This window comes from Rhyacophila brunnea, unplaced genomic scaffold (assembly GCF_057557595.1).
Source record: "Rhyacophila brunnea isolate RB1 unplaced genomic scaffold, BYU_Rbru_1.0 scaffold_4, whole genome shotgun sequence".
Classification (NCBI taxonomy): domain Eukaryota; kingdom Metazoa; phylum Arthropoda; class Insecta; order Trichoptera; family Rhyacophilidae; genus Rhyacophila; species Rhyacophila brunnea.
In genome coordinates, this window is record NW_028233068.1 from 27,396,350 (window position 1) to 27,424,104 (window position 27,755).

General features: G+C 32.8%; 2 protein-coding genes across 2 annotated transcripts; one reads left to right on the top strand and one right to left on the bottom strand.

The window, feature by feature from the left end:
• Positions 1 to 5,639: 5,639 nt before the first annotated feature.
• On the top strand, positions 5,640 to 9,470 carry Gbs-70E (Glycogen binding subunit 70E). The gene has a single exon (XM_085954908.1). It carries the CDS (start codon positions 5,889 to 5,891, stop codon positions 6,714 to 6,716), a length of 828 nt encoding a protein of 275 aa, XP_085811034.1. The 5' UTR covers positions 5,640 to 5,888; the 3' UTR covers positions 6,717 to 9,470.
• An 8,904-nt stretch (positions 9,471 to 18,374) lies between these two features.
• Positions 18,375 to 26,879, bottom strand: LOC147067186 (uncharacterized). Its single transcript, XM_085954901.1, has 8 exons — positions 26,507 to 26,879; positions 25,555 to 25,788; positions 23,942 to 24,763; positions 22,701 to 22,900; positions 22,483 to 22,599; positions 20,864 to 21,067; positions 19,663 to 19,879; positions 18,375 to 18,771 (listed from the first exon to the last, which is right to left on the bottom strand). The coding sequence occupies exons 1-8, from the start codon at positions 26,648 to 26,650 to the stop codon at positions 18,526 to 18,528; spliced, it is 2,184 nt and encodes a 727-aa protein (XP_085811027.1). The 5' UTR covers positions 26,651 to 26,879; the 3' UTR covers positions 18,375 to 18,525.
• Positions 26,880 to 27,755: the final 876 nt, after the last annotated feature.

The window sequence follows — 27,755 nt, forward strand, 5'->3', positions numbered from 1 at the left end:
CTGAATCTTAAGATTTATTTACAGGGAAGATAGGAGCCTGAGAGCTCTACCATTAGGTCTGTCACCAGGCGGGAGTTCCTCGCCTCAGGTGCCGGGTGTTTGCGACACTAGACCCCATCTTGTCGTACAAACGAGCTTTCATAATTTAAACGGTATTCGAGCGGAAAGACCATAATATCTAGTATCACAATCATGGGCCCCACATCCTGAAGCAGGCCCCCAGGCTAGGATCTTGGCGCCCCCCCCTACCTATCGCTAAGGATAAAGGCAGTGTGATGCTCTACAGTAGTATTTTCCAAATGGTGTACGCGGTAAAATTAATGTGTATGTTTAATGTTTTTTGTATATTTTAATACATCCATTTGAATTATGGAGTTGTCGAGTTTAAAATAATAACATTATGGAAGGAAAATAGCTCCCTTAGGCGACTTTTTTTTGCAAATTTGTGATGTGTGTTTATCTCACCTATCTGGTCGACTCGCCACGCCGGGCCCCTCCTTAGCCCGGGCCCCCAGGCTAGAGCCCTGTCAGCCCCCCTCTTGTGGGGGCCATGATCGCAATGTATCACTTTTGTATTAATTACTAATAGGGGAATCATGGTTCCACCTGTGATAGTTTGTATAATATTATATATTATTATTAGACAACTTCACACTGAATAAATAATGACTAAATAATAATTCTAAGAAGAAAAAATACGAACTAGACGCATTTTGTAAGATATTACGTATTGTTATGTAACATGCATTAGTGATTATTGCCATTGGTCACTAGGAAGTCTGTGTTATTATGTATCTAGATGATGTTTAATTTTTCTTATCTAGGAGAATAAATTGTGAGAAGTACATAAAAGTACCATAATATAGCATAACGGTGCACCGGTTATCGTTATCTAAGGGCAACCTGGAAGTCATCAATTTCAACTTGACTTTACAATAATATAACAGAATAGTTATCAAGTCAATAATTTTATTTGTGATTCGCGGTAAATTCGGAAGTGCTATCTATATCTACCATAAACTAATTTCAAGTTATGGAATTATCTAGCATTTTTTAAATAAAAAATCATCAGATAGGTACCTAAATCAGTAAATCAAAAACGCATAAGTACAGAAGTTGAAACTTACTTTTATTTTTAAATAAATATTAGTCCAACGATATTGAAGAAAACCTATAGTATCAGTGGCGAAGGGTGGAGGTAGGCTGTTAAAATCCACCATAATTAGTGCACATTAAACTTTATTAGTCATACGTACTTGTTTTTATTTTGATTTTGGTTAGGTTTAAAAAAAACAGTCAAACCCTGCCTAACCAAACCATAATAGTTTTGGTATATTTTGGGCGATATAACAAAATTGTTCACACTTTTTCATTCATACTTATTTGTTTTCGTTAGATTATGAAATACATATTACACATATTGTTGGTTCATTTTTTTAATTCATTAAGCCCAGCTCTGCCCAAACCATAATAGATAAAGTATGTATAAAATATTCAAAGTTATGTATGATTTAATTGCATAATTTTAGATATTTTATAGATAGACGAGTATTTTTTGTATATTATCTATTATGGCTTGGTTTTCGCAGGGTTTAATTGAATTTTTTAGATTAACCAACACCATCTGTAAATTGTAGTCTTATTTCAATGAAAACAAATACGCATGACTGACAAATTTTAGTGTGCATTGTTTATGGCGGATCTTAACAGCCTAACCTCCACCCTTCGCCACTGTAATATAATATTTTAAATTATGTACATAATATTATCAATCATAAATCGCATGTTATGTGTTGCATACATTTAAAATCTTCAATCAATTTTAATTGATAGTCTTCTCGCCTGTAATACGAAAGCAAATCTTCAATCAAAATAATATCAGTTCGTCGCTAGCTGGGCAAACGTCGTAACCAATGAGTTAATTGATTTTTTTGCCGACTCTGTCCGATTATTATTCTATGACGCTGAACCAATCATTGTATGTATTTAGAGTTATTTTAATAATGCAGTAGGTTGCGATCAACCTAAAATGAGAATAACCTGTCCACACTTTCAAAATCTAGTCTAGATTCATAAGCACAATTTCATAGAATTCAAAGTCGTTTTAGACATTTTAACTATTATTGTTTCAGTCGAAAAAAAATACGTATTAGCCTTTGACATTAATTATTGGCATTAATTAAATTCACGATGGTTAAATCTTAGGTTGTCACTAAAAGTAGTTTACGATCTTTTCACTGTTTGGAACAGTTGTAAGAATTAAAATTATTATATACCTAGAAGGAATTTTCCATTTGCATGTTTGATCATAATATTATTATCTTTCCATGGGATTGACGAAGCTTTTGTTTTATAAAATTTGAATGTTTTCTTCAATCTTGAAAAATATTATCTATACATAACATAGTTTAATGTCAAATAAAACCCTAATATGTCGTAATTTTATTATACTATATTCTATCTGACCATGCCAAATCATAGTCCGAATCATGGTTGAGATATTTTAGCTATGGTGTGAAAAAAATCATTGGCTTCCCGCCAGGTTTCAACAAATAAATCCTGGGTGATTCCTTTTCCAATATCATTTTAAATAGTATTATATTATATTAATACAATAGATTTAAAGTAGGTATTAATTTCACATTTGATTAGTTTCAAACATAATAAATGAACGGTGTTCATATAAATATATAGGTACATACCAGTGGTGTGCAGTGACGTATACTAATTACAGGGATGCTGTTGAAAAAAATGTACCCTCCACTTCTTTCCAAACATTATTGTTATTATTGACGTATCGTTTATACTTTATAGATTTATTATGATATAGTGTGCAAAGTGGTTGCTTTGCTACATTTTAAAAACGTTTACGTAATATTAATATATATATATATATATATTATTAGTGTGAGTCAGGGTATGGTCCTAATAGTTTGAGCAAGTGGCTGACGTCCATTTCTCGTAAAAAACAAAATCTGTTAATACAACCCTCTACTCTGTGGAGGCCCATATGATCCTATTAGGATCGGACATGGTTAAAAAAAATATTAATAATATATAACATAAGTATATTTAAGTATGATTGACTATGCAATTGCATAATAAATACGCCTATATTATTATGTCATAGACATAGACTCATACAGCCTCATCGATTATTTTTGGGGATGCTCAGCATTTACTACACCAGTGGGTCTATTCTATGCCTATCGACCGCTAAAGTGATAAAGTGAAAAATATTATCAAACTTAGGGTAGGTTTGTATCAAAATATTAGCACTTATTGTAACAATTACACGAAGCCGGTTTTTATTGTTGCAATAAGTGCTATATTTTAACAGCACCTATCTTGCTGCTGTTAAAATATCGCACTTATTGCAACAATAAAAACCGGCTTCGTGTAATTGTTACAATAAGTGCTAATATTTTGATACAAACCTACCCTAAGTTTGATACTATTTATCAATTTAGTGTTCGATAAGTATAGAATAGACCCACATGTATGGACTGCACGCCACTGGTACATTACATACTATTGGTTAATATAAAAGTATGGTCTATAAGACCACGACAATCAATTGTAACTTTACATTATTTGATAAATTATTAATTATAAATATATCCTAAATACGTTTAAAATCTAAAAAAAAAAATTCTTAACAGCATTCAATTATTGTAGGTCAAATTTTGTGTCTACTGTTTGTGTGTATTAATTTATTTTACACATGTAAAGACTTTCTTGAATGTGTATTTTAATCACTTTTTATTTTTTTATTTCAGATCTATGGATGATTGAAGAAGGATTAACCTAAGATGAACAGTGACCACCCGATATTTAAACAAGATTTTGGAGCATGACTTCTGCGTAAAATTTCTGAACGTCATTGAAACTTGATCTACTACATCTGAATATACAGTGAATAAAGTGGAAATATTTTGAAAAGTGTAACGTCATATATCGTCCGAAGAATAATGGAGTGAAGTATCAAAATATAATCGAAGAAATCCGATTTCTAACTGTGGTTAATTTGGATCTTGATACAAACGGTAATTTCGCAAGTGCAAGTGTCACGTGTAAAACATCGCTTAAAATTCATCACGAATTCTGGGTGGAAGAGATGGAAAGTTATGAAAGAATAATAAATTGGGTGCATTACTTCAAGGAAATTATTTGATATGATTTAAACTGTGAATTAATTGTTGTTTGTTTATTGAAAATAATTGAGTTTATTCACGAGGACAAGCTAATTAATCTGTTGAGCTGTTTTTGTTCAACAGGCGAAGTTCGTATTTACATTAACACGATTTCTGTTTGTGCTGGTTTCAAGCGGTATTAATTGTTATTGATTGATGATAGAACTAATTTAAATATTGTTGTATATTTTTCAAGAGTAAGGTCATTTCGATATTACAGCGTTGACACCATAAATAGTGGGTTATCAACTTTAAATAAAACATCGGGTGACTTTTCAATCCATGCAGATTATATCGTGCTGTTTATGAACTCTGCAGTACTTTAAATAATAATTGTATTAAGGATAGAGTGTCACCTCTAACTTACATTTTCACTTATATTTTTCGAAATTAAAGAAGCATTTCACGAAGTGATTCGCGCAGGGAAACAAAATTAACTTTGTGATTGTATCACGTAACGATAATTGAAAAGATTTTTTTTATTGTTTATACAGTTGTATTATCGAATGTTAACAAATTGATTTTATATTAAAAAAAACGCATTGCATAGTACGTACGTAATGTTATGTTTATTGTTCTGATAGATAACTGAGTTATTTCTGTCTTTAATTAATAATAAAAGAATATTTGCTAGACAGTTTTATTATTTTACAACTAATTGTGAAATAAAAAATATTGGCATATACATGTTGAATATTTAAAATATTAATGTTATTAAATTAATTTAAATACATAGTTAAAACAAGCACAACTATTAGTGTGACTGTTTTAATTAATTGAAATTTTACACCTGATATAGATTTTCGTGATTTATTTCCCGCTATTACAATTATTATTAATCAGAACGTTGATAATATACATTTAATAATTAATATAAAACAAAATATTCCGATCACGACGCAGAGGTGTGCCCCACGCGTGAATTCCAGTTCATTTTCAGACAAAATGATTATTTGAGTAAAAAAATAAATATTGGAGAATCGTTATCTCATGCACTGGCAGACAGTGTCAAGATAAACAATTATTTTTTTGCACGAGATCGGGAACGTGTTTTATTTACCAATAACAAAAACTTTATCTACTAATCCAACTCGAAAAGGTCGCTTGCTAGCGAATATTATCATACGATAAAAATTCTTGAAATTCTTTATCATACACAAACGGTGATGTGTAAAACGTCACCAACAATATTAATAGAATTCTCATGAATTACTTTGGTCGTGTTTGGTGTATTTGATTGCAAAAAAACTTTTTTTACCTTATCGTTGTAGAGATAGTGTACAATTCGCATCACATTCTATAATATACAGTATTAAATGTGCATTATTGCGATAGTAGTCATTTTGGCGTCACAGGTTTTTGGTTTATTTTTATCTTGCAAAGCAACTACGTTTTCAGAGAATTGTTGAAGTCAAAAGAAGAGAAAACTATTGAATTGGGGTAGTGATTAAACGTAGAGGATCATTGCACGCAAAAAGTATCATAACAGCATATAAATCTTGCTTACTAACATTGTTTTGTTAATTACACTAAAGATAATAATAGAAAAACATAGTTAAAAGACGTGACTCGATAAGGAGTATTCAGATTAATACAATTATAGTAAAAAAAAGCCACAATATAACTTCGCTGCGAGAAGACCTCTCAGCCCTCGAAGAAAACCTTAAAGTCCTGGCGACATTACTAACAGACAACATGTTGGCATCTCAAGGATTCCCCTTGTACGGCCATAGCCCGCCGGGTGGTTTTCTCGCGGATTATACTCCACCGCAGCCGTGCCGTGTGTATGGCTACCGACCACCCCTCATCCGCAGGGCTACCACACCTTTGGCGGGGCCCAGACCATGCTTGCGACCCGGTCCACCTGCTGGTGCCAAAAAGAGGGTAGTCTTCGCCGACGACCACGGCTTGTCTTTAACTCAAGTCAGGGTGATGAGAGAACCATCAGATCAGCCTCCCAGTTGGTCGCTGAGGCCGGATTCTCCAATCCAGCAGCACGTCGTTCAGAAATCTTCGTGGGAGTTGAACTTCGCTCAGCCCGCCTCCGATTATGTAGACTTCAGACGGAGAATAAACGACGATAACGTTTCACTAGAGAATGTAATTATCAAAGAAAAGGAAGGTTTTCTGATAGGAACGATAAAAGTGAAAAATATTCATTTTCAAAAAGAAGTTTTAGTGAGATGGTCAGCAGATTCTTGGGCAACTTCGGAGGATGCGTTTTGTGTGTACGTAGACGTTCAGACAACGATAGCGGGCACTTATTCCTTATACGATACCTTCAATTTCAGGGTTCAACTTCCAGTAACTTCAAAGCGTTTAGATTTCTGCGTCTGTTATCGTTGTAACAATGAGGAACACTGGGACAGCAATTCAGGGACAAATTATTCAGTAGTGAAGAGAGACAATACAGTAATGGCTGCCATAGCAGCGGCGCCTATTGTTCAAGCTGCTCCTGTAACCAAAACTCTGTGGTCAGAGTATGCGAGTTGGAATGGACCTTGCGATGTGCCGTATTGGTGACGGAGAATGATTTTTTTTTTATACGTGGCATAAATGTGGCATTTTAATGCTTTCATAGACATTATTCGAAAGGTGCGATCGTCCAAATCCAATTTTATACAAACAATAATACATAGATAGTCATAATAAATTAAGGCGACTGTATAATTATCGCACAACATGGCTGTTTTAATTTGATGGGACTTTTCAGAGACTAATAAATTTTCGAATATTTAAAATAACAATTATTAGCATTGTTTTGTGATCTTCAAAAATGATGAATGCGTCAAAACATTGGTTTTCGTCAAATTTCATGGGTACCTACTTATGATATTAAATTTATCGATGTGAAATATCTAGACGTTCATAGTGATGTTATGAATTTACTTAGCTCTGAACAGCTTCGTAAATAACTTTTTAAAAATCCACTGCTATTGACTGAATTTCAGAAACTTTTATAAATACGATGTTTTACAAAGAATGGCCTATTTTTGTAGGCACCCAAATAGTGTAAAGTGGGCGAATGATTCAGCGGGCTGACATTGCCAAGGCGTATAATAAAGTTATCGAAACAGATTCGGCGTAGCACAGTGGCCAAAGCTTACAGCGTTGGATCAATAGTAAAAATCAAGCTCTCACTATGTTTCGCTTCTTATCGAAAAGGAAGTATAGAAAAATAGTCCCAATTAAAGTACTGTAACTGAAAATTACTGCACTTCGTAGGTAGGTACGCTAATGATACGCGTATTTTGACTGTCCCACCAAGATGAGATATGGAGTAAATTTGTATTTTGTTAAGGTGTAAAGTGCTGGAGTAAAAACATGACTGATATTTTTTAGGACGTATGCCCTGCTGTCGAACGTATTTTTCGAATTATCTCACAAACACTTTAGACTTTTATATGATATTATAGCCGTCAAAAATGACAAATAGCAAACAATTCAGTTCGATTGAAAGTATAAAATTAATAAATAATCGTAGTAAAACATGGTTCAAATCATGTAGCGACTCTAGTGCCATATCAAAATCGATGATCGCCACTTTTTTGTGAACAATAGAATAATGATTGCCTTCAGATTTTACAGAGTTTAAGTCGACATGTGGCCCTTTTTTCGGCTTCACGGTGAGGTTCCAAATCTATACACGAATGTTGTCTCCAACATCGAAATTATATAAATCTTATCAACCGATATCGTGTACAAAGTAACGTCGAAATATATTCTCAATACCAACGTCTAGTATAAACATTTTTTTTATTTCACGAAAGTGCCCTTACTCCATACAGAATGCGATGTAGCAATATTCGACCGAGAATTATTTTTTTCTAAAATTGGTCCGGACACACGTTCTGAGGAATGGAAACGCGCCTTCGTGAGATAATTAATAATATAATATATCCATAACCCGTAACATTAGTCTGATGCTGTACGTAGCGTAATGAAAAAAAAATGAGAGCAATTTTTGTCCTTACGTCTTCCGTAATAAAATTCAACAATGTTTACATAGCATTGACCTTAATGTTTTGATGCCAATTTTGCTTTCAGGCACACATTAATTAGGTACCTACTTCAGAGATTGACAATTATTCTACTTAATATAATGTTAGCTGTTGGCATAACTCCAATAGTTGGATATTATTATTATGATCATTGAATCGATCTGCTATAATTTCTAGTTGCATGTGACTATCAGTTATGGATAAATTTCAAATTCGATCCAACATATACCGACGTCCTACAAACTTATCTGAAGAACGGTCCAAAATGGAACTACTATATTGAAAACGTCATTCGAATGTCAGATACTGTCCAGTTGCGAGTCTTGATTGGGTAGTTTTCGACTGTGGCTTCCCCATCAATTCTTCAGATAAGTTTGTAGTACATAGTTGAGTAAGTAGTTATTTTATGCATTGCGTTTTACGTGAGATTTTATTTCTTATTGCGTAATCGCTAGCACAATGGAAATAAGTTGTGTGGTGTGCCGAGTGGGTGACTGGGGGGTAATAATCACCTAAGTGGCATCGCATCGTACATAAAAAAATATATATACATCTACCTATAATCTAGACATGGTATTAATAGGTTATTATATATATTATTACAGAGCAAAACTCTTTCACGAAATTAGTTTCTGTGTCTTATTCTATGAATATCAATTCTGTTTACGTATTCTGTCATTCAATAGATACCTGCTACCACACAGTAAGCTAGGTAGTGTGATTCAACATTTACTGCGAATTTTTGACAATTCAAGATATTTTTGTATTTTCTCAACCTTGAATGAAATTGCTAGGATTTGTTGAAGTGTGATGAATATTGTGTCTGAAATAATATTCGTAAATTGTGTAAGCAAGTAATAATTACCCACATACAGGTATCGCTAATTCCGAATTATTTCAATAATTTAATCGGCAAGTAACTAAATCAATGGAATAGTGTGAAGGATGTATAAGCACTCATCTGAATTTTAGTAATTTGTAGATATTTTTGATTTTGTATTTGACTAGGCAGGTGTTATTATACTATTGATCCAAGGCGAGGCTGATACATTAAAAAAACTGATCAGAGTTGTTGTGTAGAGGGGTAAAACACTCAATGTTGACCATTGTGCAAACTCCTTTCCAATTCTAACGGGAAAAATAATTTCACAAGAGCTGTGATTGAATGGATTTGGTGCTACATATCTGTTGATACAACCCCCACTCTGGAAGTTCATTATGATCTTCTTAGGATAGAACATTATAATATATATGTATATTATATTGTGAAAAGTCAAATTTGAAAAGTATAAAAAAAGGAAATATGTCAGTAAAAAAAACAATACAATATGAAAATCTAGGCATTATAGTGAAAATCAATGTTGTGGGTATGGGGGGCCTATATTGATTTTAAGGTTTAGTTTATTTCACACCATATAATCACCAGACATGCAGCTTATATAATATAATGTCTTTTACATTATGTGTATTATGTATAAAGATTTATGGTGAAATTCATATACATAATCATTTATTTAGTCAAGGATTGATAGTGTCTCTAAAAAGCACTAGGTACATCTTTACTTATTAAGAATTAAGGAACAGTGGCAGGCTATTGGAAAAGTGCATGAACTGAGAAAAATAAATTGCCATAAACTGTAGACTTTAGTCATAATGATAAACCAGTGCACCACACAAGGAGTTTTGTGCACAGCCATATATAAAAATACTGAAGCAGTCTATAAAATAATGTTCCTTAAATGTATGTTTTTGTAAATATTAAACTATAACTAAAATAGGAAGTCAACACATATTATTTTTTTACTATATGTAAGTAGGTTTAAGTCAGTTTTTAATTAAAATAAACACTATTTTTAGGTAGAGGCCATATTTAAATGAAAGAATGATTGATATTGGATTGCTACTTTACGTGAATAGATATTAAAAAAAAAAAACGAACTTATAGATCTGTGATATGCCATGATTAAGTAATAATAAAAGTGTAATTTTAATAAGTATGAATAATTGTTATTATTGAAATTAAATATCATTTGAATATTGTATTTGTGTTGGTCCTCCATATTGTTTATATTAATTTGCATGACTTTAAAAAAAGCATATAAATGTAAGTGTTGCCATTGTTTATGTTACAATAATTTATCATAATATTTGCAGATCGCGCTCAGCGTAATAAAAATATTTTCTTTACAATAATATATTATTTAATCTCCAATAAAAGGTAATTAATTTTAACTACATACTTTTATTATGAATACTGCATATCCAATGGCTAACAATATGCATTTATTATGTAAAATATATTATATTATACAATAAATAATGCAATAACAAACATATACCTTTATAATCTACTTAATATGTATGAACTCTGTAAGTAGAATGATAATGTAGGTATCGAAGCGATAGAATATAATTTTTATGAAATAATAAAATGTCTTCCTGAATAATTTGTAAATATGTTTCACTTTCCAAAAATCTAATGTTAAGAAATCTTATTTCAATTTGGTTTCTATTATGTCGCTTATTTGAGAATATTCTTCAGATGTGCCAGACTGTATGTTGAAAATTTTATTAATAATATGAAACAAAACCTATCTATAATTGTACTCATAATGAAAATCTTTGTTAAATCGCGCCAGTGTAGAATAGGTTTTATTTTTATTTTTATATAAACCAAAATAAATTGTTAATACTCAAGATACAATGAAATGTTGTTCCTCCATTTAAAATTGATAAATCGCATGTTTGTTGCAGCTGTATTTTTATATTGTATAGAAATGTATTTTTTTAACGTTGGCAGTTATAGTTATTTTTATTTGATGACTTCTATTTTAGTGTGTAAATATTTATTTTTAATTTTATATAATAATAACCCCACCGCTCATTCTCCTGTAGATAGGTAACTGAAAATAAAAAATAAAAATAACTATCTACTTATGCAAAGTGTTGAATTATTTTAATTAGGTACACGAAAATCCTTCCATATATAATGATAATTTGAGGTATGAAAATAATGCAATAAACAATCATTGAATCGCTAAAATATTTTCCATGATAATTAAATAACCTCATTTTATAAAACATCAAAATGTAACAATCAGCAATAAGTGCAAAAAATAAATGTATTTCTACTTTCCCAATTTGAATCAGCTATTTATACAATTTTTAATAAGATGAGATTATAGAACAGAATCAAGTTGATTAAAAAAAAATGCTGAACCTTCCAGTTTGAGTGAGTGCCACTTCTGTATGCAAAAAATGTAACCATGTAGTATCCTATCAGGGTAACCTATGAGAATTAGTGATCCTTTTTTTCACTTTCATATCATTTTGGCTTCATCTCCATACAACAAGGTTTTCTCCAACATTTTTTGGTATTTATATGATTACAATCCAAAAAACTTGGCTCAAATCACCACTGCTTCCCTTAAATTAAACCAATTTTTAAATAAATTCGTTATATAATAAATTCTTTGAAGAACATCTATAGTCAATTAATTAAATATGAATGCGAAGCAAGAATTAATAATTATTACCTCAAGTAATTATGATGACTGTGGAAAAAAATATAATTGTTGTATATAAGTTTTTATAAAATTAATTATGTTAATCTTGAATGATCTGTGCGTGTAAGAATTGTATGTTTACATTTTATATTTTATTTATGTGAATTATATTATAATTAATAAAAAATTGTTTTATTTAAAAAAATGCTTAATGTATCCAAGCCACTTTACAATTGAATTAAATTACCAATTATTTCTAAGCGGCACATATGAGCCTCCATAGAGTGAAGAATAGTTATCTATTCGGCCAATCCATTGGGTGCTTGCACTGGATCAAATACACATTGAAAAAATAGCATGTATTTTTTGATCAGACCCCGGGTTCAAACCCGCAACACACTATTTATACAAAGTCAGCTGCTCTACCCACTGACCCAACATGGGTGGCAAGTCACATTATTTATAGGTAGGTACTTATAAAATTAGTAATCTAATTAACAAATCGAACGGCTAAAACTTACCAACTTCCAAATTACATAATTGAAAAATATACTAGAACAGAATATTTATCATTTAGTTGATTGTTGTTGCACTGAGAGAATGAAGACCAAGAATTATCACTGGACAACGAACTTTAGTGTATTTTGGTTTTGGGCTGTTGCCAAACATTATCTATTTTAGTTGTTACAGCTGGTCAATTAGATTTTCAAATTTCACTATAAACCAGCTCTATTACCGAGTAGTACATGTAGCTAAAAGGTTTCCAACGAATAGCGCTTGAGAAATTTCGTACAACTTTACTTACCGTACAAAAAAAAAATTAGTCGATATCATACGAGGGTGGGTCAATAATTCCTTAGAAAAAAGCATTAAAACAGTTTTTATTTTTGTATTTTTTTTTATTTCTCAACATAATCTCCTTGGAGCTCAATACACTTGATTAGACGTTTCTCAATTTTTTTTAAACTGTCAGAAAAATAAGTTTTCGGAAGGTCCTCAAAATAAGCATTTGTCCGATCGATGACTTCTTCATTTGAAAAAAAACGTTGTCCACTTAGCCATTTTTTTAAGTTTCAATGCCCGTGGCATTGTCCTGATGAAAGAGGATTTTTTTCCTGTTTAAATGAGGCCGTTTTTCTTCAATTTTGTTTTTTAGCTGGTCCAATAAAGATGCATAATAATCCCCTGTTATTGTTTTTCCTTTTTCCAAATAGTCAACGAAAATAATTCCACGTGCATCCCAAAATACTGTAGCCATAACCTTACCAGCTGATTTTACGGTTTTCGCCTTCTTTGGACATGGTTCGCCTTTCGCAATCCACTGCTTTGACTGTTCTTTCGTCTCGGGAGTATAGTGGTGTATCCATGTTTCATCTACAGTCACAAAGCGACGAAAAAATTCATCCGGATTGCGTTGCATGAGCGACAACAGGGCTTTAGAGGCCACCACCCTATTGCGTTTATTGTCGACTGTGAGCAAACGCGGCACCCATCTTGCAGAAATTTTTTTCATGCCCAATTTGTCATGTAAAATAGAAATGACGCTACCTTTTGAGATCCCTGTAACCTCAATTATCTCACTCAACTTTAATCTTCGGTCACTTAACACCATATCGTGGATTTTATTGATCATTTATGGTGTAGTCACCTCTACAGGACGTCCTGAGCGTGGTTCATCCTTTGTTGATGTACGACCACGTTTAAATTCATTTAACCAGTTATAAATAGTTGCAAGTGAAGGAGCAGATATGCCGTGAACTAAATCCAACTCATTTTTTATTTATTTTTTTTGCTGTTAACCCTTTTATATTAAAATGTTTAATAACAGCTCTAAACTCAATTTTCTCCATTTTTGTAAACAAGCAAATTTTTTTTTTAAATGTACGAGAAACACAACAACCCGACCAATCTGATTGAAACTTCGCAGCATACTGAATCGGTAGTGCCGCTGCATGAAAACAAACCGCTTACAGTACTAGTCGCGCCACCTGTCGGCTTTTCTAAGGACTTATTGACCTACCCTCGTATCAATTTTATTAATGTTGTCTATAAGACAAGAAGTTACTGTAAAATAAGTCCGCTCAGTTACTTCCATACTGTTGCCATATATTATTATACGAGGGTGGGTCAATAATTCCTTAGAAAAAAGCATTAAAACAGTTTTTATTTTTGTATTTTTTTTTTATTTCTCAACATAATCTCCTTGGAGCTCAATACACTTGGTTAGACGTTTCTCAATTTTTTTTAAACCGTCAGAAAAATAAGTTTTCGGAAGGTCCTCAAAATAACCATTTGTCCGATCGATGACTTCTTCATTTGAAAAAAAACGTTGTCCACTTAGCCATTTTTTTAAGTTTGGGTAAAGGAAAAAGTCACTGGGGGCTAAATCTGGCGAATACGGTGGGTGGTCGACCAATTCGAACTTCAATTCTTCAATTTTAGCCATTGATCGTCAACATGTGTGAACACGGGCATTGTCCTGATGAAAGAGGATTTTTTTCCTGTTTAAATGAGGCCGTTTTTCTTCAATTTTGATTTTTAGCTGGTCCAATAAAGATGCATAATAATCCCCTGTTATTGTTTTTCCTTTTTCCAAATAGTCAACGAAAATAATTCCACGTGCATCCCAAAATACAGTAGCCATAACCTTACCAGCTGATTTTATGGTTTTCGCCTTCTTTGGACATGGTTCGCCTTTCGCAATCCACTGCTTTGACTGTTCTTTCGTCTCGGGAGTATAGTGGTGTATCCATGTTTCATCTACAGTCACAAAGCGACGAAAAAATTCATCCGGATTGCGTTGCATGAGCGACAACAGGGCTTTAGAGGCCACCACCCTATTGCGTTTATTGTCGACTGTGAGCAAACGCGGCACCCATCTTGCAGAAATTTTTTTCATGCCCAATTTGTCATGTAAAATAGAAATGACGCTACCTTTTGAGATCCCTGTAACCTCAATTATCTCACTCAACTTTAATCTTCGGTCACTTAACACCATATCGTGGATTTTATTGATCATTTCTGGTGTAGTCACCTCTACAGGACGTCCTGAGCGTGGTTCATCCTTTGTTGATGTACGACCACGTTTAAATTCATTTAACCAGTTATAAATAGTTGCAAGTGAAGGAGCAGATATGCCGTGAACTAAATCCAACTCATTTTTTATTTATTTTTTTTGCTGTTAACCCTTTTATATTAAAATGTTTAATAACAGCTCTAAACTCAATTTTCTCCATTTTCCATTTTTCCATTTTCCACAAGCAAATTTTTTTTTTAAATGTACGAGAAACACACAACAACCCGACCAATCTGATTGAAACTTCGCAGCATACTGAATCGGTAGTGCTGCTGCATGAAAACAAACCGCTTACAGTACTAGTCGCGCCACCTGTCGGCTTTTCTAAGGACTTATTGACCCACCCTCGTATCTACGACAGGACACCTACCAAAAAAGCATTTCTGCCAAAACACTTAAAATACTTCCTCCTTGATATAAAATTAAAGAAAAAAATAAATCTCACTTAATTTCGGAAAAAATGAACGTAAAACGGACAAATACTCTGATTTTATTACATGAATGGCGACGTAAATGCAGATATGTTTATATTATGTCCGTCCATACATTGGGCACCAGACAGTCGCATGAACATAAATTCTAGTTGTCTTTATGAATTCCCTGAAGGTAAGAGAGGTATGTAAGCCGTTAGCGAATATTAGAGACGCCAATGTATTATTTTGGAAGATAATATTCCTCTAAACAATTCAAATTATGATGATTTTAATAGTAATAATTATAGTTGCTAATAATTGATATGACTTCTTCCCACGTAAAGTGAGACATGTGGTAGTTGTCTAAGAGCATACATAAGTGAAATGGCAAATAATCGCAATTCATATCACAAATATACACGCACCAAACGAAGACAATACTCTAATGCAGGGTTTCCCAAACTATGTTTCGCGGAACACTGGTGTTCCGCGGAACCTGAATAGGTATTCGGCGACAATTTGGTAAGGTTTTATATACTTTTGCAATATTTTCTGAAAACTAGTAAGGACGATTCCTGAGTTCGGAATCCATTTTCCGTGACAGCTAAACCAGTAGGCTTAAGCGCAAGTGACTATGAAAATCTTATTGATTTAATTAGTGACTCTGATTTGAAGATCAGCCTATAAATGATTTCTGGGCGAGTTTGTCAGAAGAGTACCCCAATTTTTCAAAACAAGCTATTATTGTTTTCATGGCCCCCACAAGGGGGGCTGACAGGGCTTTAGCTTGGGGATACGGGCTCTGGGTGGGCCCAGTGTGGCGGGTTGATCAGATAAGTAAGATAAACACAGATCACAAATTTGCTTTAATAGTTAAAAAGTCGCCTGCGGCGCTATTATACTTCATGACTATTAACATTTGTTAATTTTAAATTATATAATTGAACGATGTAATTTTTGATTATTGCGTATTCTAATCGACAACTCCATGATGAAAGTAGATGTATTAAAAATAGAAAAAAATAGTTAATAATACACTGAATAAGGGCCCTTTAATTTGAAATTGTTAATGTGATGTGTCACACTGCCTTTAACATTAGAGATAGGTAGGGGACCCGCCAAAGATCCTAGCCTGAGGGCCCGCTTCAGGATGTGGGGCCATGATTGTTTTACTTCCGTTTTCTACTACCTATTTATCCGAAGCGGGATTTTCTATTTATGCTGCAACAAAGTCAAAGTGCAGGAACAGGCTCGACGGCACATCAGATATTAGAATGCAACTAACCAATATTGTGCCTGATATCAAGAAGATATGCAATTCAAGGACTCAAAATTATCAAAGCCATTACTGCTTTATTTATGCATATGTTTATGTTTATATTATATTATAGTTGTATATTTAAAAATATGTAATTACTAAATAAATAATGTGTTTTAATAACATTTTTTTTTTAAATTTTAACTAAGTAGTAGGAATCAATCAAAAAAATAAGCTTAGTGTTCCGTTAAAATTTCCGGGTTTGTGAAGTGTTCAATTGCAGAAAAAGTTTGGGAAACCCTGCTCTAATGAATACAATAAACTATGATCATTTGGAAAGATTGAACTATGTTCTTGAAAAATAACTATATTTTTTTTAGAATTTTAATTTAATCATCAAATCTTCAGCGTTTTTCGAAATGCCTGTTTACACTAAATAATAACAAGTGGCATATATTAAATACTCTTGTTGTAAAGATATGAAAACGGTAATCATATATTTTTTATTCTTACTATTTCCTTATATCATATAGAATTCCACGAGCTAATTATTTTTTTGGAATAAGATCGGTTTCATCAAAATATTACAGTACGTGCGCGGGTGAGTATTTTCAACAATAGGTGAGACGAAATTTCACATTCGTCGCTAATCGCCGAGCGGCATTCGAGGTGGCAGTATGTCGATTTTTTTTGTGATGGCGTCGTAAGAATATATTCTTATATCGTGTAAAGATGACTGAAAAACGTTATGCCTGTACTCGAAAAAGAACACATGTCAATGAATATATTATTAATATTACTAATATAATAATAAACAAAACACTAAATGGACGCATGTTGAATGTTTATGATAAATTATGTTCCTTGCTGCACGCGTCATTAGTTCAATCCGCGTGTCGCATAGTTACGATCTTTTTAGACCATGCCTCAGCTGAGGTATAGCCTTAATGCATGTTGGAAAATTGACGTAAAGTTAGACAAGTACAATTCTGCCATAAGTTTATAATTTAGAAAGAATGCGTGAATAAACTGTGAATAGTATTTATAATATTCACTGAATTTCAGGTGCCTAGTAATAAAAACATAGAAGTTCTAAGGATTATTACTACAAATATGTAGCTCTTCTGTAAAATTGCGATTTTATAGATATCCGAGTTAACGTACGTACCATCAATATGTTTTGTCTTAAAGTGGAAATCATATCTTCGCAGGTCATATCAGAGGGGGGCAACTGCGGTGGACTTTACAATATTATAGTCCTCAATTTTCTAGTCAGTTACAGAACAACACTGTTTACAGTGCATAAAATGGGACAAACTCATTTTCTTCAAATATCGATTAATATGTATAGTGTAATTATTGGCCTCAATTTTTTTTGCCAAGAATGTGTGTAGCAGAAGGTGAGAGATCATTTAGTGTACCTACTGACAAACTATTTAGAATGAGCAATGTACTGCAAATGTAACAAATTTCCAGACTCTAGATTATTTCGAAATAATAACCAAATTTGCTGGTGCTGAAGAGCAAAAAGCTTTTATAATTAAATAAATATTGGCTTTAATTTCTTCCCCATAGTTTTGACTTTGAAGGAGCTGCAAAAATACTGGTTACTCTGGGCTTTACATTTTCTTTCAAAGGACCTGCTCTGTTTACGAGGTGCTGATGATACTCTCGGGATGATTGTTTCTATTATTGCTGGATTGTACTAACAGACATTATGATTATATCATATGCATTTCTATATCTGTTTGTCAGAGCCAGTGAGTCTAAAGTATTTTTTTCAGAGCCGATTTCTAAAACTGAGTGTTTATTTTGGACGTATAATACACTGGCTCTCAGGAAGTTATTATATAATATATGTAATCTAATTATTACACACCAATATTCGGACACTGATAAAATGATTTTAATAAACAACACTGTTTTGAGTGAAAAAAATTATCACATAAATATAATTGTAATAAGATAATAAATTATGTACATGGTTATTATAACAGGTATATTGATTTAAACATCTATAAAAATATAATTTATTATTCATAATATTACATCGCAATAATTAAAATGTTTAAAAGTTACTATGATAATTGAGATTCCGTTGCACTAAAATCAACACAATTCGAATTCCGTGTCAAATTTGTTTCGACATCAACAATATTGGATTTTTTTGATTTCAATCCGGTGTTCCTTTTCAATTTCAAGTGAACGAGTTTAATATGAGTTTGCATGGCGGCTTTTTGACTGAATCGTCTAGAGCAGGTGGGGCACTCAAAAGGCTGTTCACCGGTATGCGTCCGGATGTGATTTGTCAGTATAACATTGTTCTGAAAGAGACAAACCAAAAGAAACTGTAAATCGAAATTACAATTATGTACTGTTCCTACTGGTAGCTTGGCCATCGTCCAAACGCTTACGGTTCTCATATATTTTATATTCACAACATAACAATTGGACTGTGTTATGCATTTTTTATAGATCAAGTGACAACTGCTAGTAAATCCTTTAAATTATGTAAGAACAATGTATATCTATGCCCTTTTAGAGTTTTAAGAAAGGATAAGACTTCAAAGCCAATTTGTTCTACATTAACCTATAATTATGTGAGTATTTAGGGATTGTCCATACATAACATCTAAGAGGGTGGTTTGATTTACCATGTGATGTTTTGTGACAAATGGGAGATTTACGAAAATGTGACATCACAAACCAACAAAATATTTTAAAAAAATCTGAGAATATAATTCGTTAGAACATTATACTGAAATCAATCTTTTTAATGAATTTTTTAACCACCTGCGGCGGGGGTGGTTAAAAATGGGACGTAATTTAGACAGGGCGGTAAGAGATTTAGTGACAAAGTGTAACAATGGGGAGTATCAAAAATACCAAAAATTGTGTAACAAGTCATTTGTGGATGACCCCTTAGAAGTGTAAATACATGAATTTTACAAATTATTTGGTATATTGCTGTGAAAATATAATAAAATCTTTAGACCCAAACTAGAAAACAGGGCTTCTAAAAAAAGATAAACCATGTGCTGGACAACCTAAACCTAGTTGAATAGATAACTGTCGGTAGATTCTGTCAAGTTTGTGAAGTTAATTTGACAATAGTAGCGAAAGGCATATCAGTGATAGACACATGTGGAGGATGCCAAATCCTTGGGCGCTGAGAAACCAAAAAAAATATGAAAGGTAGTATCTGTGAAACTCACACTAAAACTGCGGCCGCAAGTATCACAGGTGTGCTTTCTCTCTGGCCTCTTCCCTTCGTGCACTTTCCGTCTGTGATGTCTCAGCCCATTGGCCGATTTATAGAGCAAGGGGCATGACTGGCACGCATACCGAGCATGCGTCGAGTGAGCTGCGTCGATATGAGCGGTCAACTTCAGCTGCGTTGCGTACCGCCGGGCACATTGGTCACAAGGAAACCTGAACGTAATAACAAATTATGGTGCGCTACAAATATATACAATATTTTTTTTTTTTCATAATAATATTAACTATGCTATGATGTCAAACTTAGTATTTCAAATTCATATTAAAAAAAAAAAACCTCTTTTTACAATGTATACAAAAACTACAATTTATTTTTTACAAGTTGTGCTTTCACTTATGCGATGATCGCTTATTAGGTAGGTACATACATTTGTTCAAGACGTTCAGTACCATAATCTCACAAGTAAAATTACTGCTATTTGAACAAATTCAATTCAGTTGCGAACATCGCATAAGTCACGTCACACTATTATGCATAAACCATTTTCATTAAGGCCCATGCGCTGTGTAAGTTCGAAAATCTAAATTTAGGATATCTTTGGGAGCTAATCCTGAACAATCTATAGAGATTTTGCAGGAAAGATGTATTATGTCATTATGATGTTCTGTCTTTTCTCATCCTAGAAATCTACATTTTATGTAATTTAGTGCACACTTTGTCAGTAATATTTATGTGTTTTCGTTGAATTAAGAATACATATTCCATAATAATATGTTGTTGGTTAGTTTTTTTTAAATTCATTAAGCTCTGCCCAACCAAACCGTAATAAATAAAAAATATTCTTCAATCTATAAAATATCCAAAATTATGTATGATGTAATGGCATAATTTTAGATATTTTATAGATAGATGGAATATTCTCTGACTATTATCTATTATGACTTGGTTTACGCAGGGTTTAATTGAATTTTAGAAACTAACCAACACCAACTGCAAATTGTAATCTTAGTTCAATGACAACTAGTATGTATGACTAATAAAGTTTAGTGTGCACTATTAATGTTGGATCTTAACAGGCACCCTTCCACCCTTCGCCAGTGATATATATATATATAGGTTCATACATTATACACAGAAAACGTGCCACAGTGTGAATATTACACATTAATAATTACTTTCTAGTATTGATAACTTACATAAAGTAACTGGCGTCAACATGATTGGGGGACGTTCGCAAGTGATACTGCAGTTTGGGTTCGGTCTTAAAAGAGGCATCGCATGCGGCGCAATAAAAATGTTTGGTGGTCACGTGGACCGATGAATGAGAGGCGCGAGCCGCGGCCGACGCAAAGACGGAGTCACAATGGTCGCAAGGATAGCCAAGTGCGCCTGTATGCTTCCTGAAGTAAATCATATTATGCGACATATTTAAACACATAGCCACCACATAGGATGAATCGATACTTCGATAAGATACTCAGATACTAAGGAAGTAATGTTGACAATCTTTTTTGATATAATACTTGAAAGTATGGATAGTTAGATGACATTTTTAGCCAAGGCACAAAAATGTTCATTAGTGTGCGATATTAAATTCATCAACTATTGAAGAGACAAATTCTAATATATAATCATTTCAAATTATTGTTTATTTTATTATCCATTTTGTAAAACTTTACAAACTATTATTCAAGGTAAACATTTTAAATTTCCAATTGAAACTAAATTGAAAGAAAATGATAATATCGTCGGTGTTTTGTAAAAAGGTCGAATTAACCAAAATGCTACTTTACAGGAGGAGGATTTTTTACTTTTGACATTTATTTGTTTTTTACCTGTAGATGATTATAAATATCTAACAAGTTTATAATAAAGCTTAGAAAGAAAATCGTCATTATAATAGGTATTATTATATAATATTTTAAAAGGCCTAATATGTCACAATTGCTTTTTATTTCGTAATTTTAATTAATTTAATTTTAGTCGATTATCGTTTTTAAGTACTTTCCTGTGGAGATAAAAATTCGCCGTTTTTACACAACAAAGCTAGTGAGGTACATATTGTATTTTCATTAAAATCTCGATTTCGCCAAAATGGTTGATTCGCCCTTTTTACAAAACACCGACGATATATTATAATATATATAGATACTTTAAATTAGTATTCAGCACCATAATATTCATGTCCAAACTTAAAATCAATATAATCAGACAGTAAATAAAGAAAACTGAATTTTTATCTGCACATTTTGGAATCCAGGAGTTCCTGGGTAAATTTTCAAGCAACTACGTGTCAAAAATTACTCTTACGGCTATACCTCAGTTGAGGCATGGTCTAAAAAGATCGTGGCTAGGTGATGCACGGATTGCGGGTCGCGGGTGCAAATGACGCATGCCGAACGAAATATAATTTGTCATATAAATCTAACATGCGTCCATTTAATGTTCTGTTTATTGTTCTATTAGTAACAATAATAATATATTGACATGTTTTCTTTTTCAAGTAAATGGGTAACGTTTTTAGTCATCTTTACACAATTTAAGAATTAATACCCTCGTCGCCATCACGAAACAAATTGACGTATTCACACCTCGATGTTCGCTCTCCGATTGCCAGCAAGTCCAAAATTTCGTCGCGCCTATAGTTGAAAATTATTTGCCGTTTCACTGAAGTATCGTCTTAAGGTATGCCTATTCATAATGCTTTTATACAAAAGTGCATAATTCATTCAATTTTCTGAGCTATGCTGTCGGATTAATAGTCCAATCTTTGCCATTATCAGTTTTTGAATAAATAGTGTAGAAAATTACGCACCTGATATGTATATTGTAGGTCCATTTGCCTTGGAATGTCTTCGGACACATGGGGCAGCCAAAAACCTCTACAGAAGTGCTATGTGTTTTTAAATGTTTACTGTAGTCTTTTCTATCCCTATAAAATAGCACAAAAACATTGCATAGAAAAAAATAAAAACAAAACTGAATTATATAGAATATTATGAACATTTATTTACCAGGAAATTAATAACTTACGAAAATGTTTGAGGACAGCTCTTGCACATAAAAAAGCCGTCATGTCTCAGTAAGTGTCTCTGCGCGGTAAATTTATGAAGAAATATTCTGGGGCACATGCGGCATTTGTATCGCAAGGAGTGAGTCAAAGCGTGACCTCGCATGGTAGCTGCGTTCGAACAATATTGCTGACATATCTGACATTTTAGAGGTCCAACAGACTGAAAATGAAATGATTTATTACCATCAGTCAACTGTCATTTTAATGAACAAATTTTGATTATCGGTGAATGCCCATTTCAGTCAGTATTACAGCACATCGCGATAAATCACATTGCGATGTTCAAATACTCCAATGAATGTAATAATGCATGGAGCCCATAGATCTCTATCTATTGGCGAATGGCATGGAAATGACTGCCAATTGGCATGAGTACTCACAAAAAATACAATATATTATAGTGCATTACCCACTGGACTAACGTGGTGAGGAAGGTATACATGCATCATCAGCTGTTTTGCCATTACAAAGTGAAGGTTAGTATTACTTTTAATTTATTTCGTTAATAGACCAAAAATTACAGTTGTTTCAGATTAATTAAGTATTCCGTCCATGTCCAATCCTAATAGGATCATATGGGCCTCCACAGAGTGGAGGTTTGTGTCAATACTCTAGATTTTGTTTTTACGAGAAATGGATGTCAGCCACTTGCTCAACCTATTAGGTCCATACTCTGACTCATACACAAATTGAAAAACAATATGGGTACTTGTCAGACCCAGGATTCGAACCTGGGACCCTCGGCGTTATAGTCCAACGCTTAAGCCGCGCGGCCACCATGGTTTTTTTTTAAATCCTATTAAAATTTTCTGGGTACAAAATTATGCTTTCGTAAATTAAATGAATGTAACATTGCACAAGAGGCAGCTCTCGTGGTGCAGTGCGTAAAGCGCTAGCCTTCCACCCGAGAGTTCTGGGTTCGATCCCGGTGAGGACACAATATTTATGTGATTTTCTCAAAGCCTGGGTGTTTGTGATTGTTCAAAATTACTAATAACCACCTTGTAGGAAAAGCAAGGAAACGGTTATTGGTAATTCTAAAAAAAAAAACATTGCACAAGCATTTTCATTCTACGGTGACGACATCGTACTGAGCTGTGTATTCATTGTACGCACAAAGCGTTAATGCCACTATTTCGCTCACACAGTCACAAAAATGCATAAGGCTACTGTACAATATATTAGTAACAAATGTTGTTACCTTATCGTGTCGCTTCATGTGAAGTTGATAGGATTCTAAATAAGGGAAAGACCTTACGCACAGAACACATTTAAAGAGTGCCTTTATGAAGTCGGCATGTTCAGCTTTCGTCTTCAATTCAGAAATTTGCTCGTCTTCATTCAACATTATCACTTCGATTTTACTCTTATCCAAAACACTAGCTTTATTTTTTTTCTTTCGATTTTTCACTTTTATTGTAAAATCTTCTGATACAATATCATTTATTGTGTTATCCAGTTTTTCATAAATAGCTTCTTTGACTTTGGAAGAGTCATAATCAAATTGGGATATGGTGTCAACTGTAGTATTTTTCAAGATATTTTCATTTGGTTGTTGCGCTGCAGAAGTTCTACTTTGACGTTTTTTGTCAACTTTTGCAGACGGTATTGGTAACTGCAACGTATCAACGGCAACAAATTCTTCAAAGATGTCCTGTTTTATATCGTTGACATTGACATTTTCAAATTTTCTAATGCATTCAATGTCACGGCGGGGTACTATATTTTTTTTCATTCGTGTACCTATAGTTTTTAATGCCTCTTTGGTTTTTTTTGATTGCTTTTGCATTTTTTCTAATTTTATTTGAGCCAATACTTTTCTTTTTCTTACATTGCCAATTTTGCATTTATGCTTCTGCTTTTTCAAGTCCGACATTAGAGTATCACTATCATCAGTAGACGAATCATGTACAACATTACTATTTACAGAATTAATATCCAGGACAGTTTCCAGTTCCTCACCGAGACAACAGTACACATTTCTAGAAAATGACTTTTCTAAGGAATGGCTCTGTGATTTTAACTGAAAAAAAAATTGAATATAAACCAAAGAATTTGGACTCTAGATAGGAGTGTTATACGCATTATTTTGCATTACGAGTATGAAGGCAGTTTGATTTTTAAATCAAACGATTTTACAGGTATTTGTATTGGCAACAAATTAATATTTTCTTTTTCTATTAGCAGTCCCAAAACAAAATGGCGGCTCGCTCTCGTTTGAAGTATGTTGCTTAGTTTACATAACCCACATACACATTCCTCGGTGTTTTACATAATTATTCATCTTAAAAATAATGGTCAATGTATTGCTTTTGGCTGCCTACGTAAAATTTATGAGGAAGTATCTTCACAGGTACTTATTTATAGATAAATTTTATATTCAAATAGTTTCTTTGATACGTCAATATGTGAGATGCATTAAATGTCAAATTAAAGTCAAATGTATGTGTTATACACTATTTAATCCAAGGTAATTTTGACGAATCTCCAAATAATAATCATGTGCGTAATTAACTAATTGGTTGAAACTCATAAGTGGAATGTAATAGCAGTAGTGTGAAGTTCTCTGCGAATGTTCGGATGACCAGAGGTCTTTTTTTGCTTTAATTTCATACATTTAGGCTCCATCTCTATAGAAGAAGGTTTTTTCCAAGATATTTGTGTTAAAAATTAGGTAAGTCTGATTTAAAGGATTCGAGAATACTCACACCGATGATCATAATGCGTAAAAATAATAGTTGTTCCTTTTGAGTTTTCACCCACTCGATTATTAAATTTTAATTTTTATATAAGTACATATCAGTAGATACATACCTTAACAGTGTTATAATCGCAGTCATTGCATTTGTTGCAGGCATGTATACTTTGAACTGGTGAAAAGTCAATGGCATATTGCTTTGATGCAACATGGTCGTTTAATTCTATGTTACTGTATCTCCTTAGAATGAGATCTGTATCGATCGCTGTTTTTTTGAAATTCCTAATTCGGCACAATAGCATGTAACACTGCTGGCAAAGCCACATAGTCAGGTTATCATTTTCCTGAATCTGAAAAAATACTGGTCTAAGAAATGACACCATAAAATAATATATTATAGAACCGTTTTTACAATTTGGGCAGAAAAAAATCTTGAATGTTTTCAGATAACACAAGCCCGCTTCACAATACTTTAAGAAAACATAGCGCCACTTTTCAGGGCTCCCATGAATGCCAGCATTTTTTTGAGGCGTTTGCGGCGCTTCTAAAAAATGAAAGTGTGTAAAGAACAAAAATATAATTACCAACTGACTTAAATTATAGTTTGTGAATATTGAAATTATATAATGTAACTTAGGTGCACATGAACTATAATAACATATACCTACATTGAAATGTACCTATGGCGGTGTAATGATAGAATGATCAGTTTTAAATATGTGGGCTACCGGTTAAGTGCAAATTCGAATGTTGTTTTTTCAATGCATGTTTTAATCAAGAACATCTACATACCTATAGTGCTACCACGATGAGAGTAAGGTACAGTAAAAACAAAACAATGATTCGGTTCGTGTGTACGAATACGTATACTGTCGCCAGCGCTACGAGTGCATCGGCTGCTAGGTAATTAGTAGCACTAGTAAGGCTAAACATCCGCACGCACACCATCGACTAACCGAATCATTGTTTTGTTTTTACTGTACCATTCCGTACCATATATTATATAACTTAAGCTATATAAATAAACATTAGTGAAATAAAATAAACCGTAGAAATAATATGGCGAACCTGTAAACCTGTGACACTAGAGAAAATACCATGTAAATTTTCGTTTAATATATTAAGATTCAGTCCGGTATCCATTGACAAACAACCTCTACATATTTTGTTGTTCTTGTGGAATTCATAACCTGACTTATTTGAATGTTCCATTTGTTTATATTTTCGATGTATCTGTCAGACAAAATTACAGTGATTTGAAAAAAATGTTTATGCAATTTCAATTCATTTGAAAATGAAACAAGAATTTCCGAATAGATAATGACATATAACTATCATTATAAACTAGGTAGGTAGGTACTATCGATATAAAATAAATATATATTTTAATTTAAACGTCAAAATCAGGAAATTGTTTATGCATCTATGTATTAACAGTGTTGACATTTTTTTCTAAGCTGAATATAGTACCTTAAACAGAGTCCAATCTCTTTGCTTAAACATCATATTTCCGAGTACCTAATTCCTGAAAAAACTATATCTTCTTCTAAAAATTCTTCTAGTATTTTGACATATTTAGCGTAAAATTAGTATTTTATATTTTTCGTGAAATTAAAATATAATTTTACTGTATAGTGTTATAATTATAACATGGTTGACAACACACAGTAGCATAGAGAATATTTTTCCAATAGTACCTACAGCCATACAAACTTATCTGGAGAATGAGATGGGAGAGCCACTGACGAAAACTACCCAAGCACGACTCGTAACTGGCAAAATCTGACGTTCGTATGACGTTTTACAATATGGCGTCCTATGGTAGTTCGTAGTTCCATTTTTGGCCATTCTCCAGATACCTATGATGTAGATATTATAATATGTGATAATGTCTGTACCTCAGAGGCAGACGGAAGCAAGTGCCAAATACCCAATTGTTCAGGAGAGCCAAAAACAATTTTTATTTTAAACGAATACTCCAATAATAGAAATAACTTCCAAGAAAATATACATAAAATGATCATTATTTTTTGTATTCTAATTCAATTAAAGTACTTCTCGAATATGTAAGAAAGGAATAAATATAATACAATTTTATATCTAAAAAAATAAAATAAAAAATGTATTGTGGATTTACATCCTTCTGCCTCTAAAGATATTTTGTTAATGTGGATTTGTATCTTATTTACCTAGCCAAAATAAAACAATTTATAAGTTAAAAAAAATTATAGGTATAAATATAACAACATTTTTTTTTAAATTTTACTATGTCATCATCATCATCATCAGCCTGAATCTATTCATTGCTGGATGAAGG

Coding starts and splice junctions, on each gene's coding strand:
- Gbs-70E (XM_085954908.1), top strand. CDS start 5,889: ATGTTGGCATCTCAAGGATTCCCCTTGTACGGCCATAGCCCGCCGGGT.
- LOC147067186 (XM_085954901.1), bottom strand. CDS start 26,650: ATGGAACATTCAAATAAGTCAGGTTATGAATTCCACAAGAACAACAAA. Junction 25,789..26,506: donor CTAGTGTCACAGGTTTACAG/GTTCGCCATATT, acceptor GTATTTTTTCAG/ATTCAGGAAAATGATAACCT. Junction 21,068..22,482: donor ACCTACAATATACATATCAG/GTGCGTAATTTT, acceptor GATTTACTTCAG/GAAGCATACAGGCGCACTTG.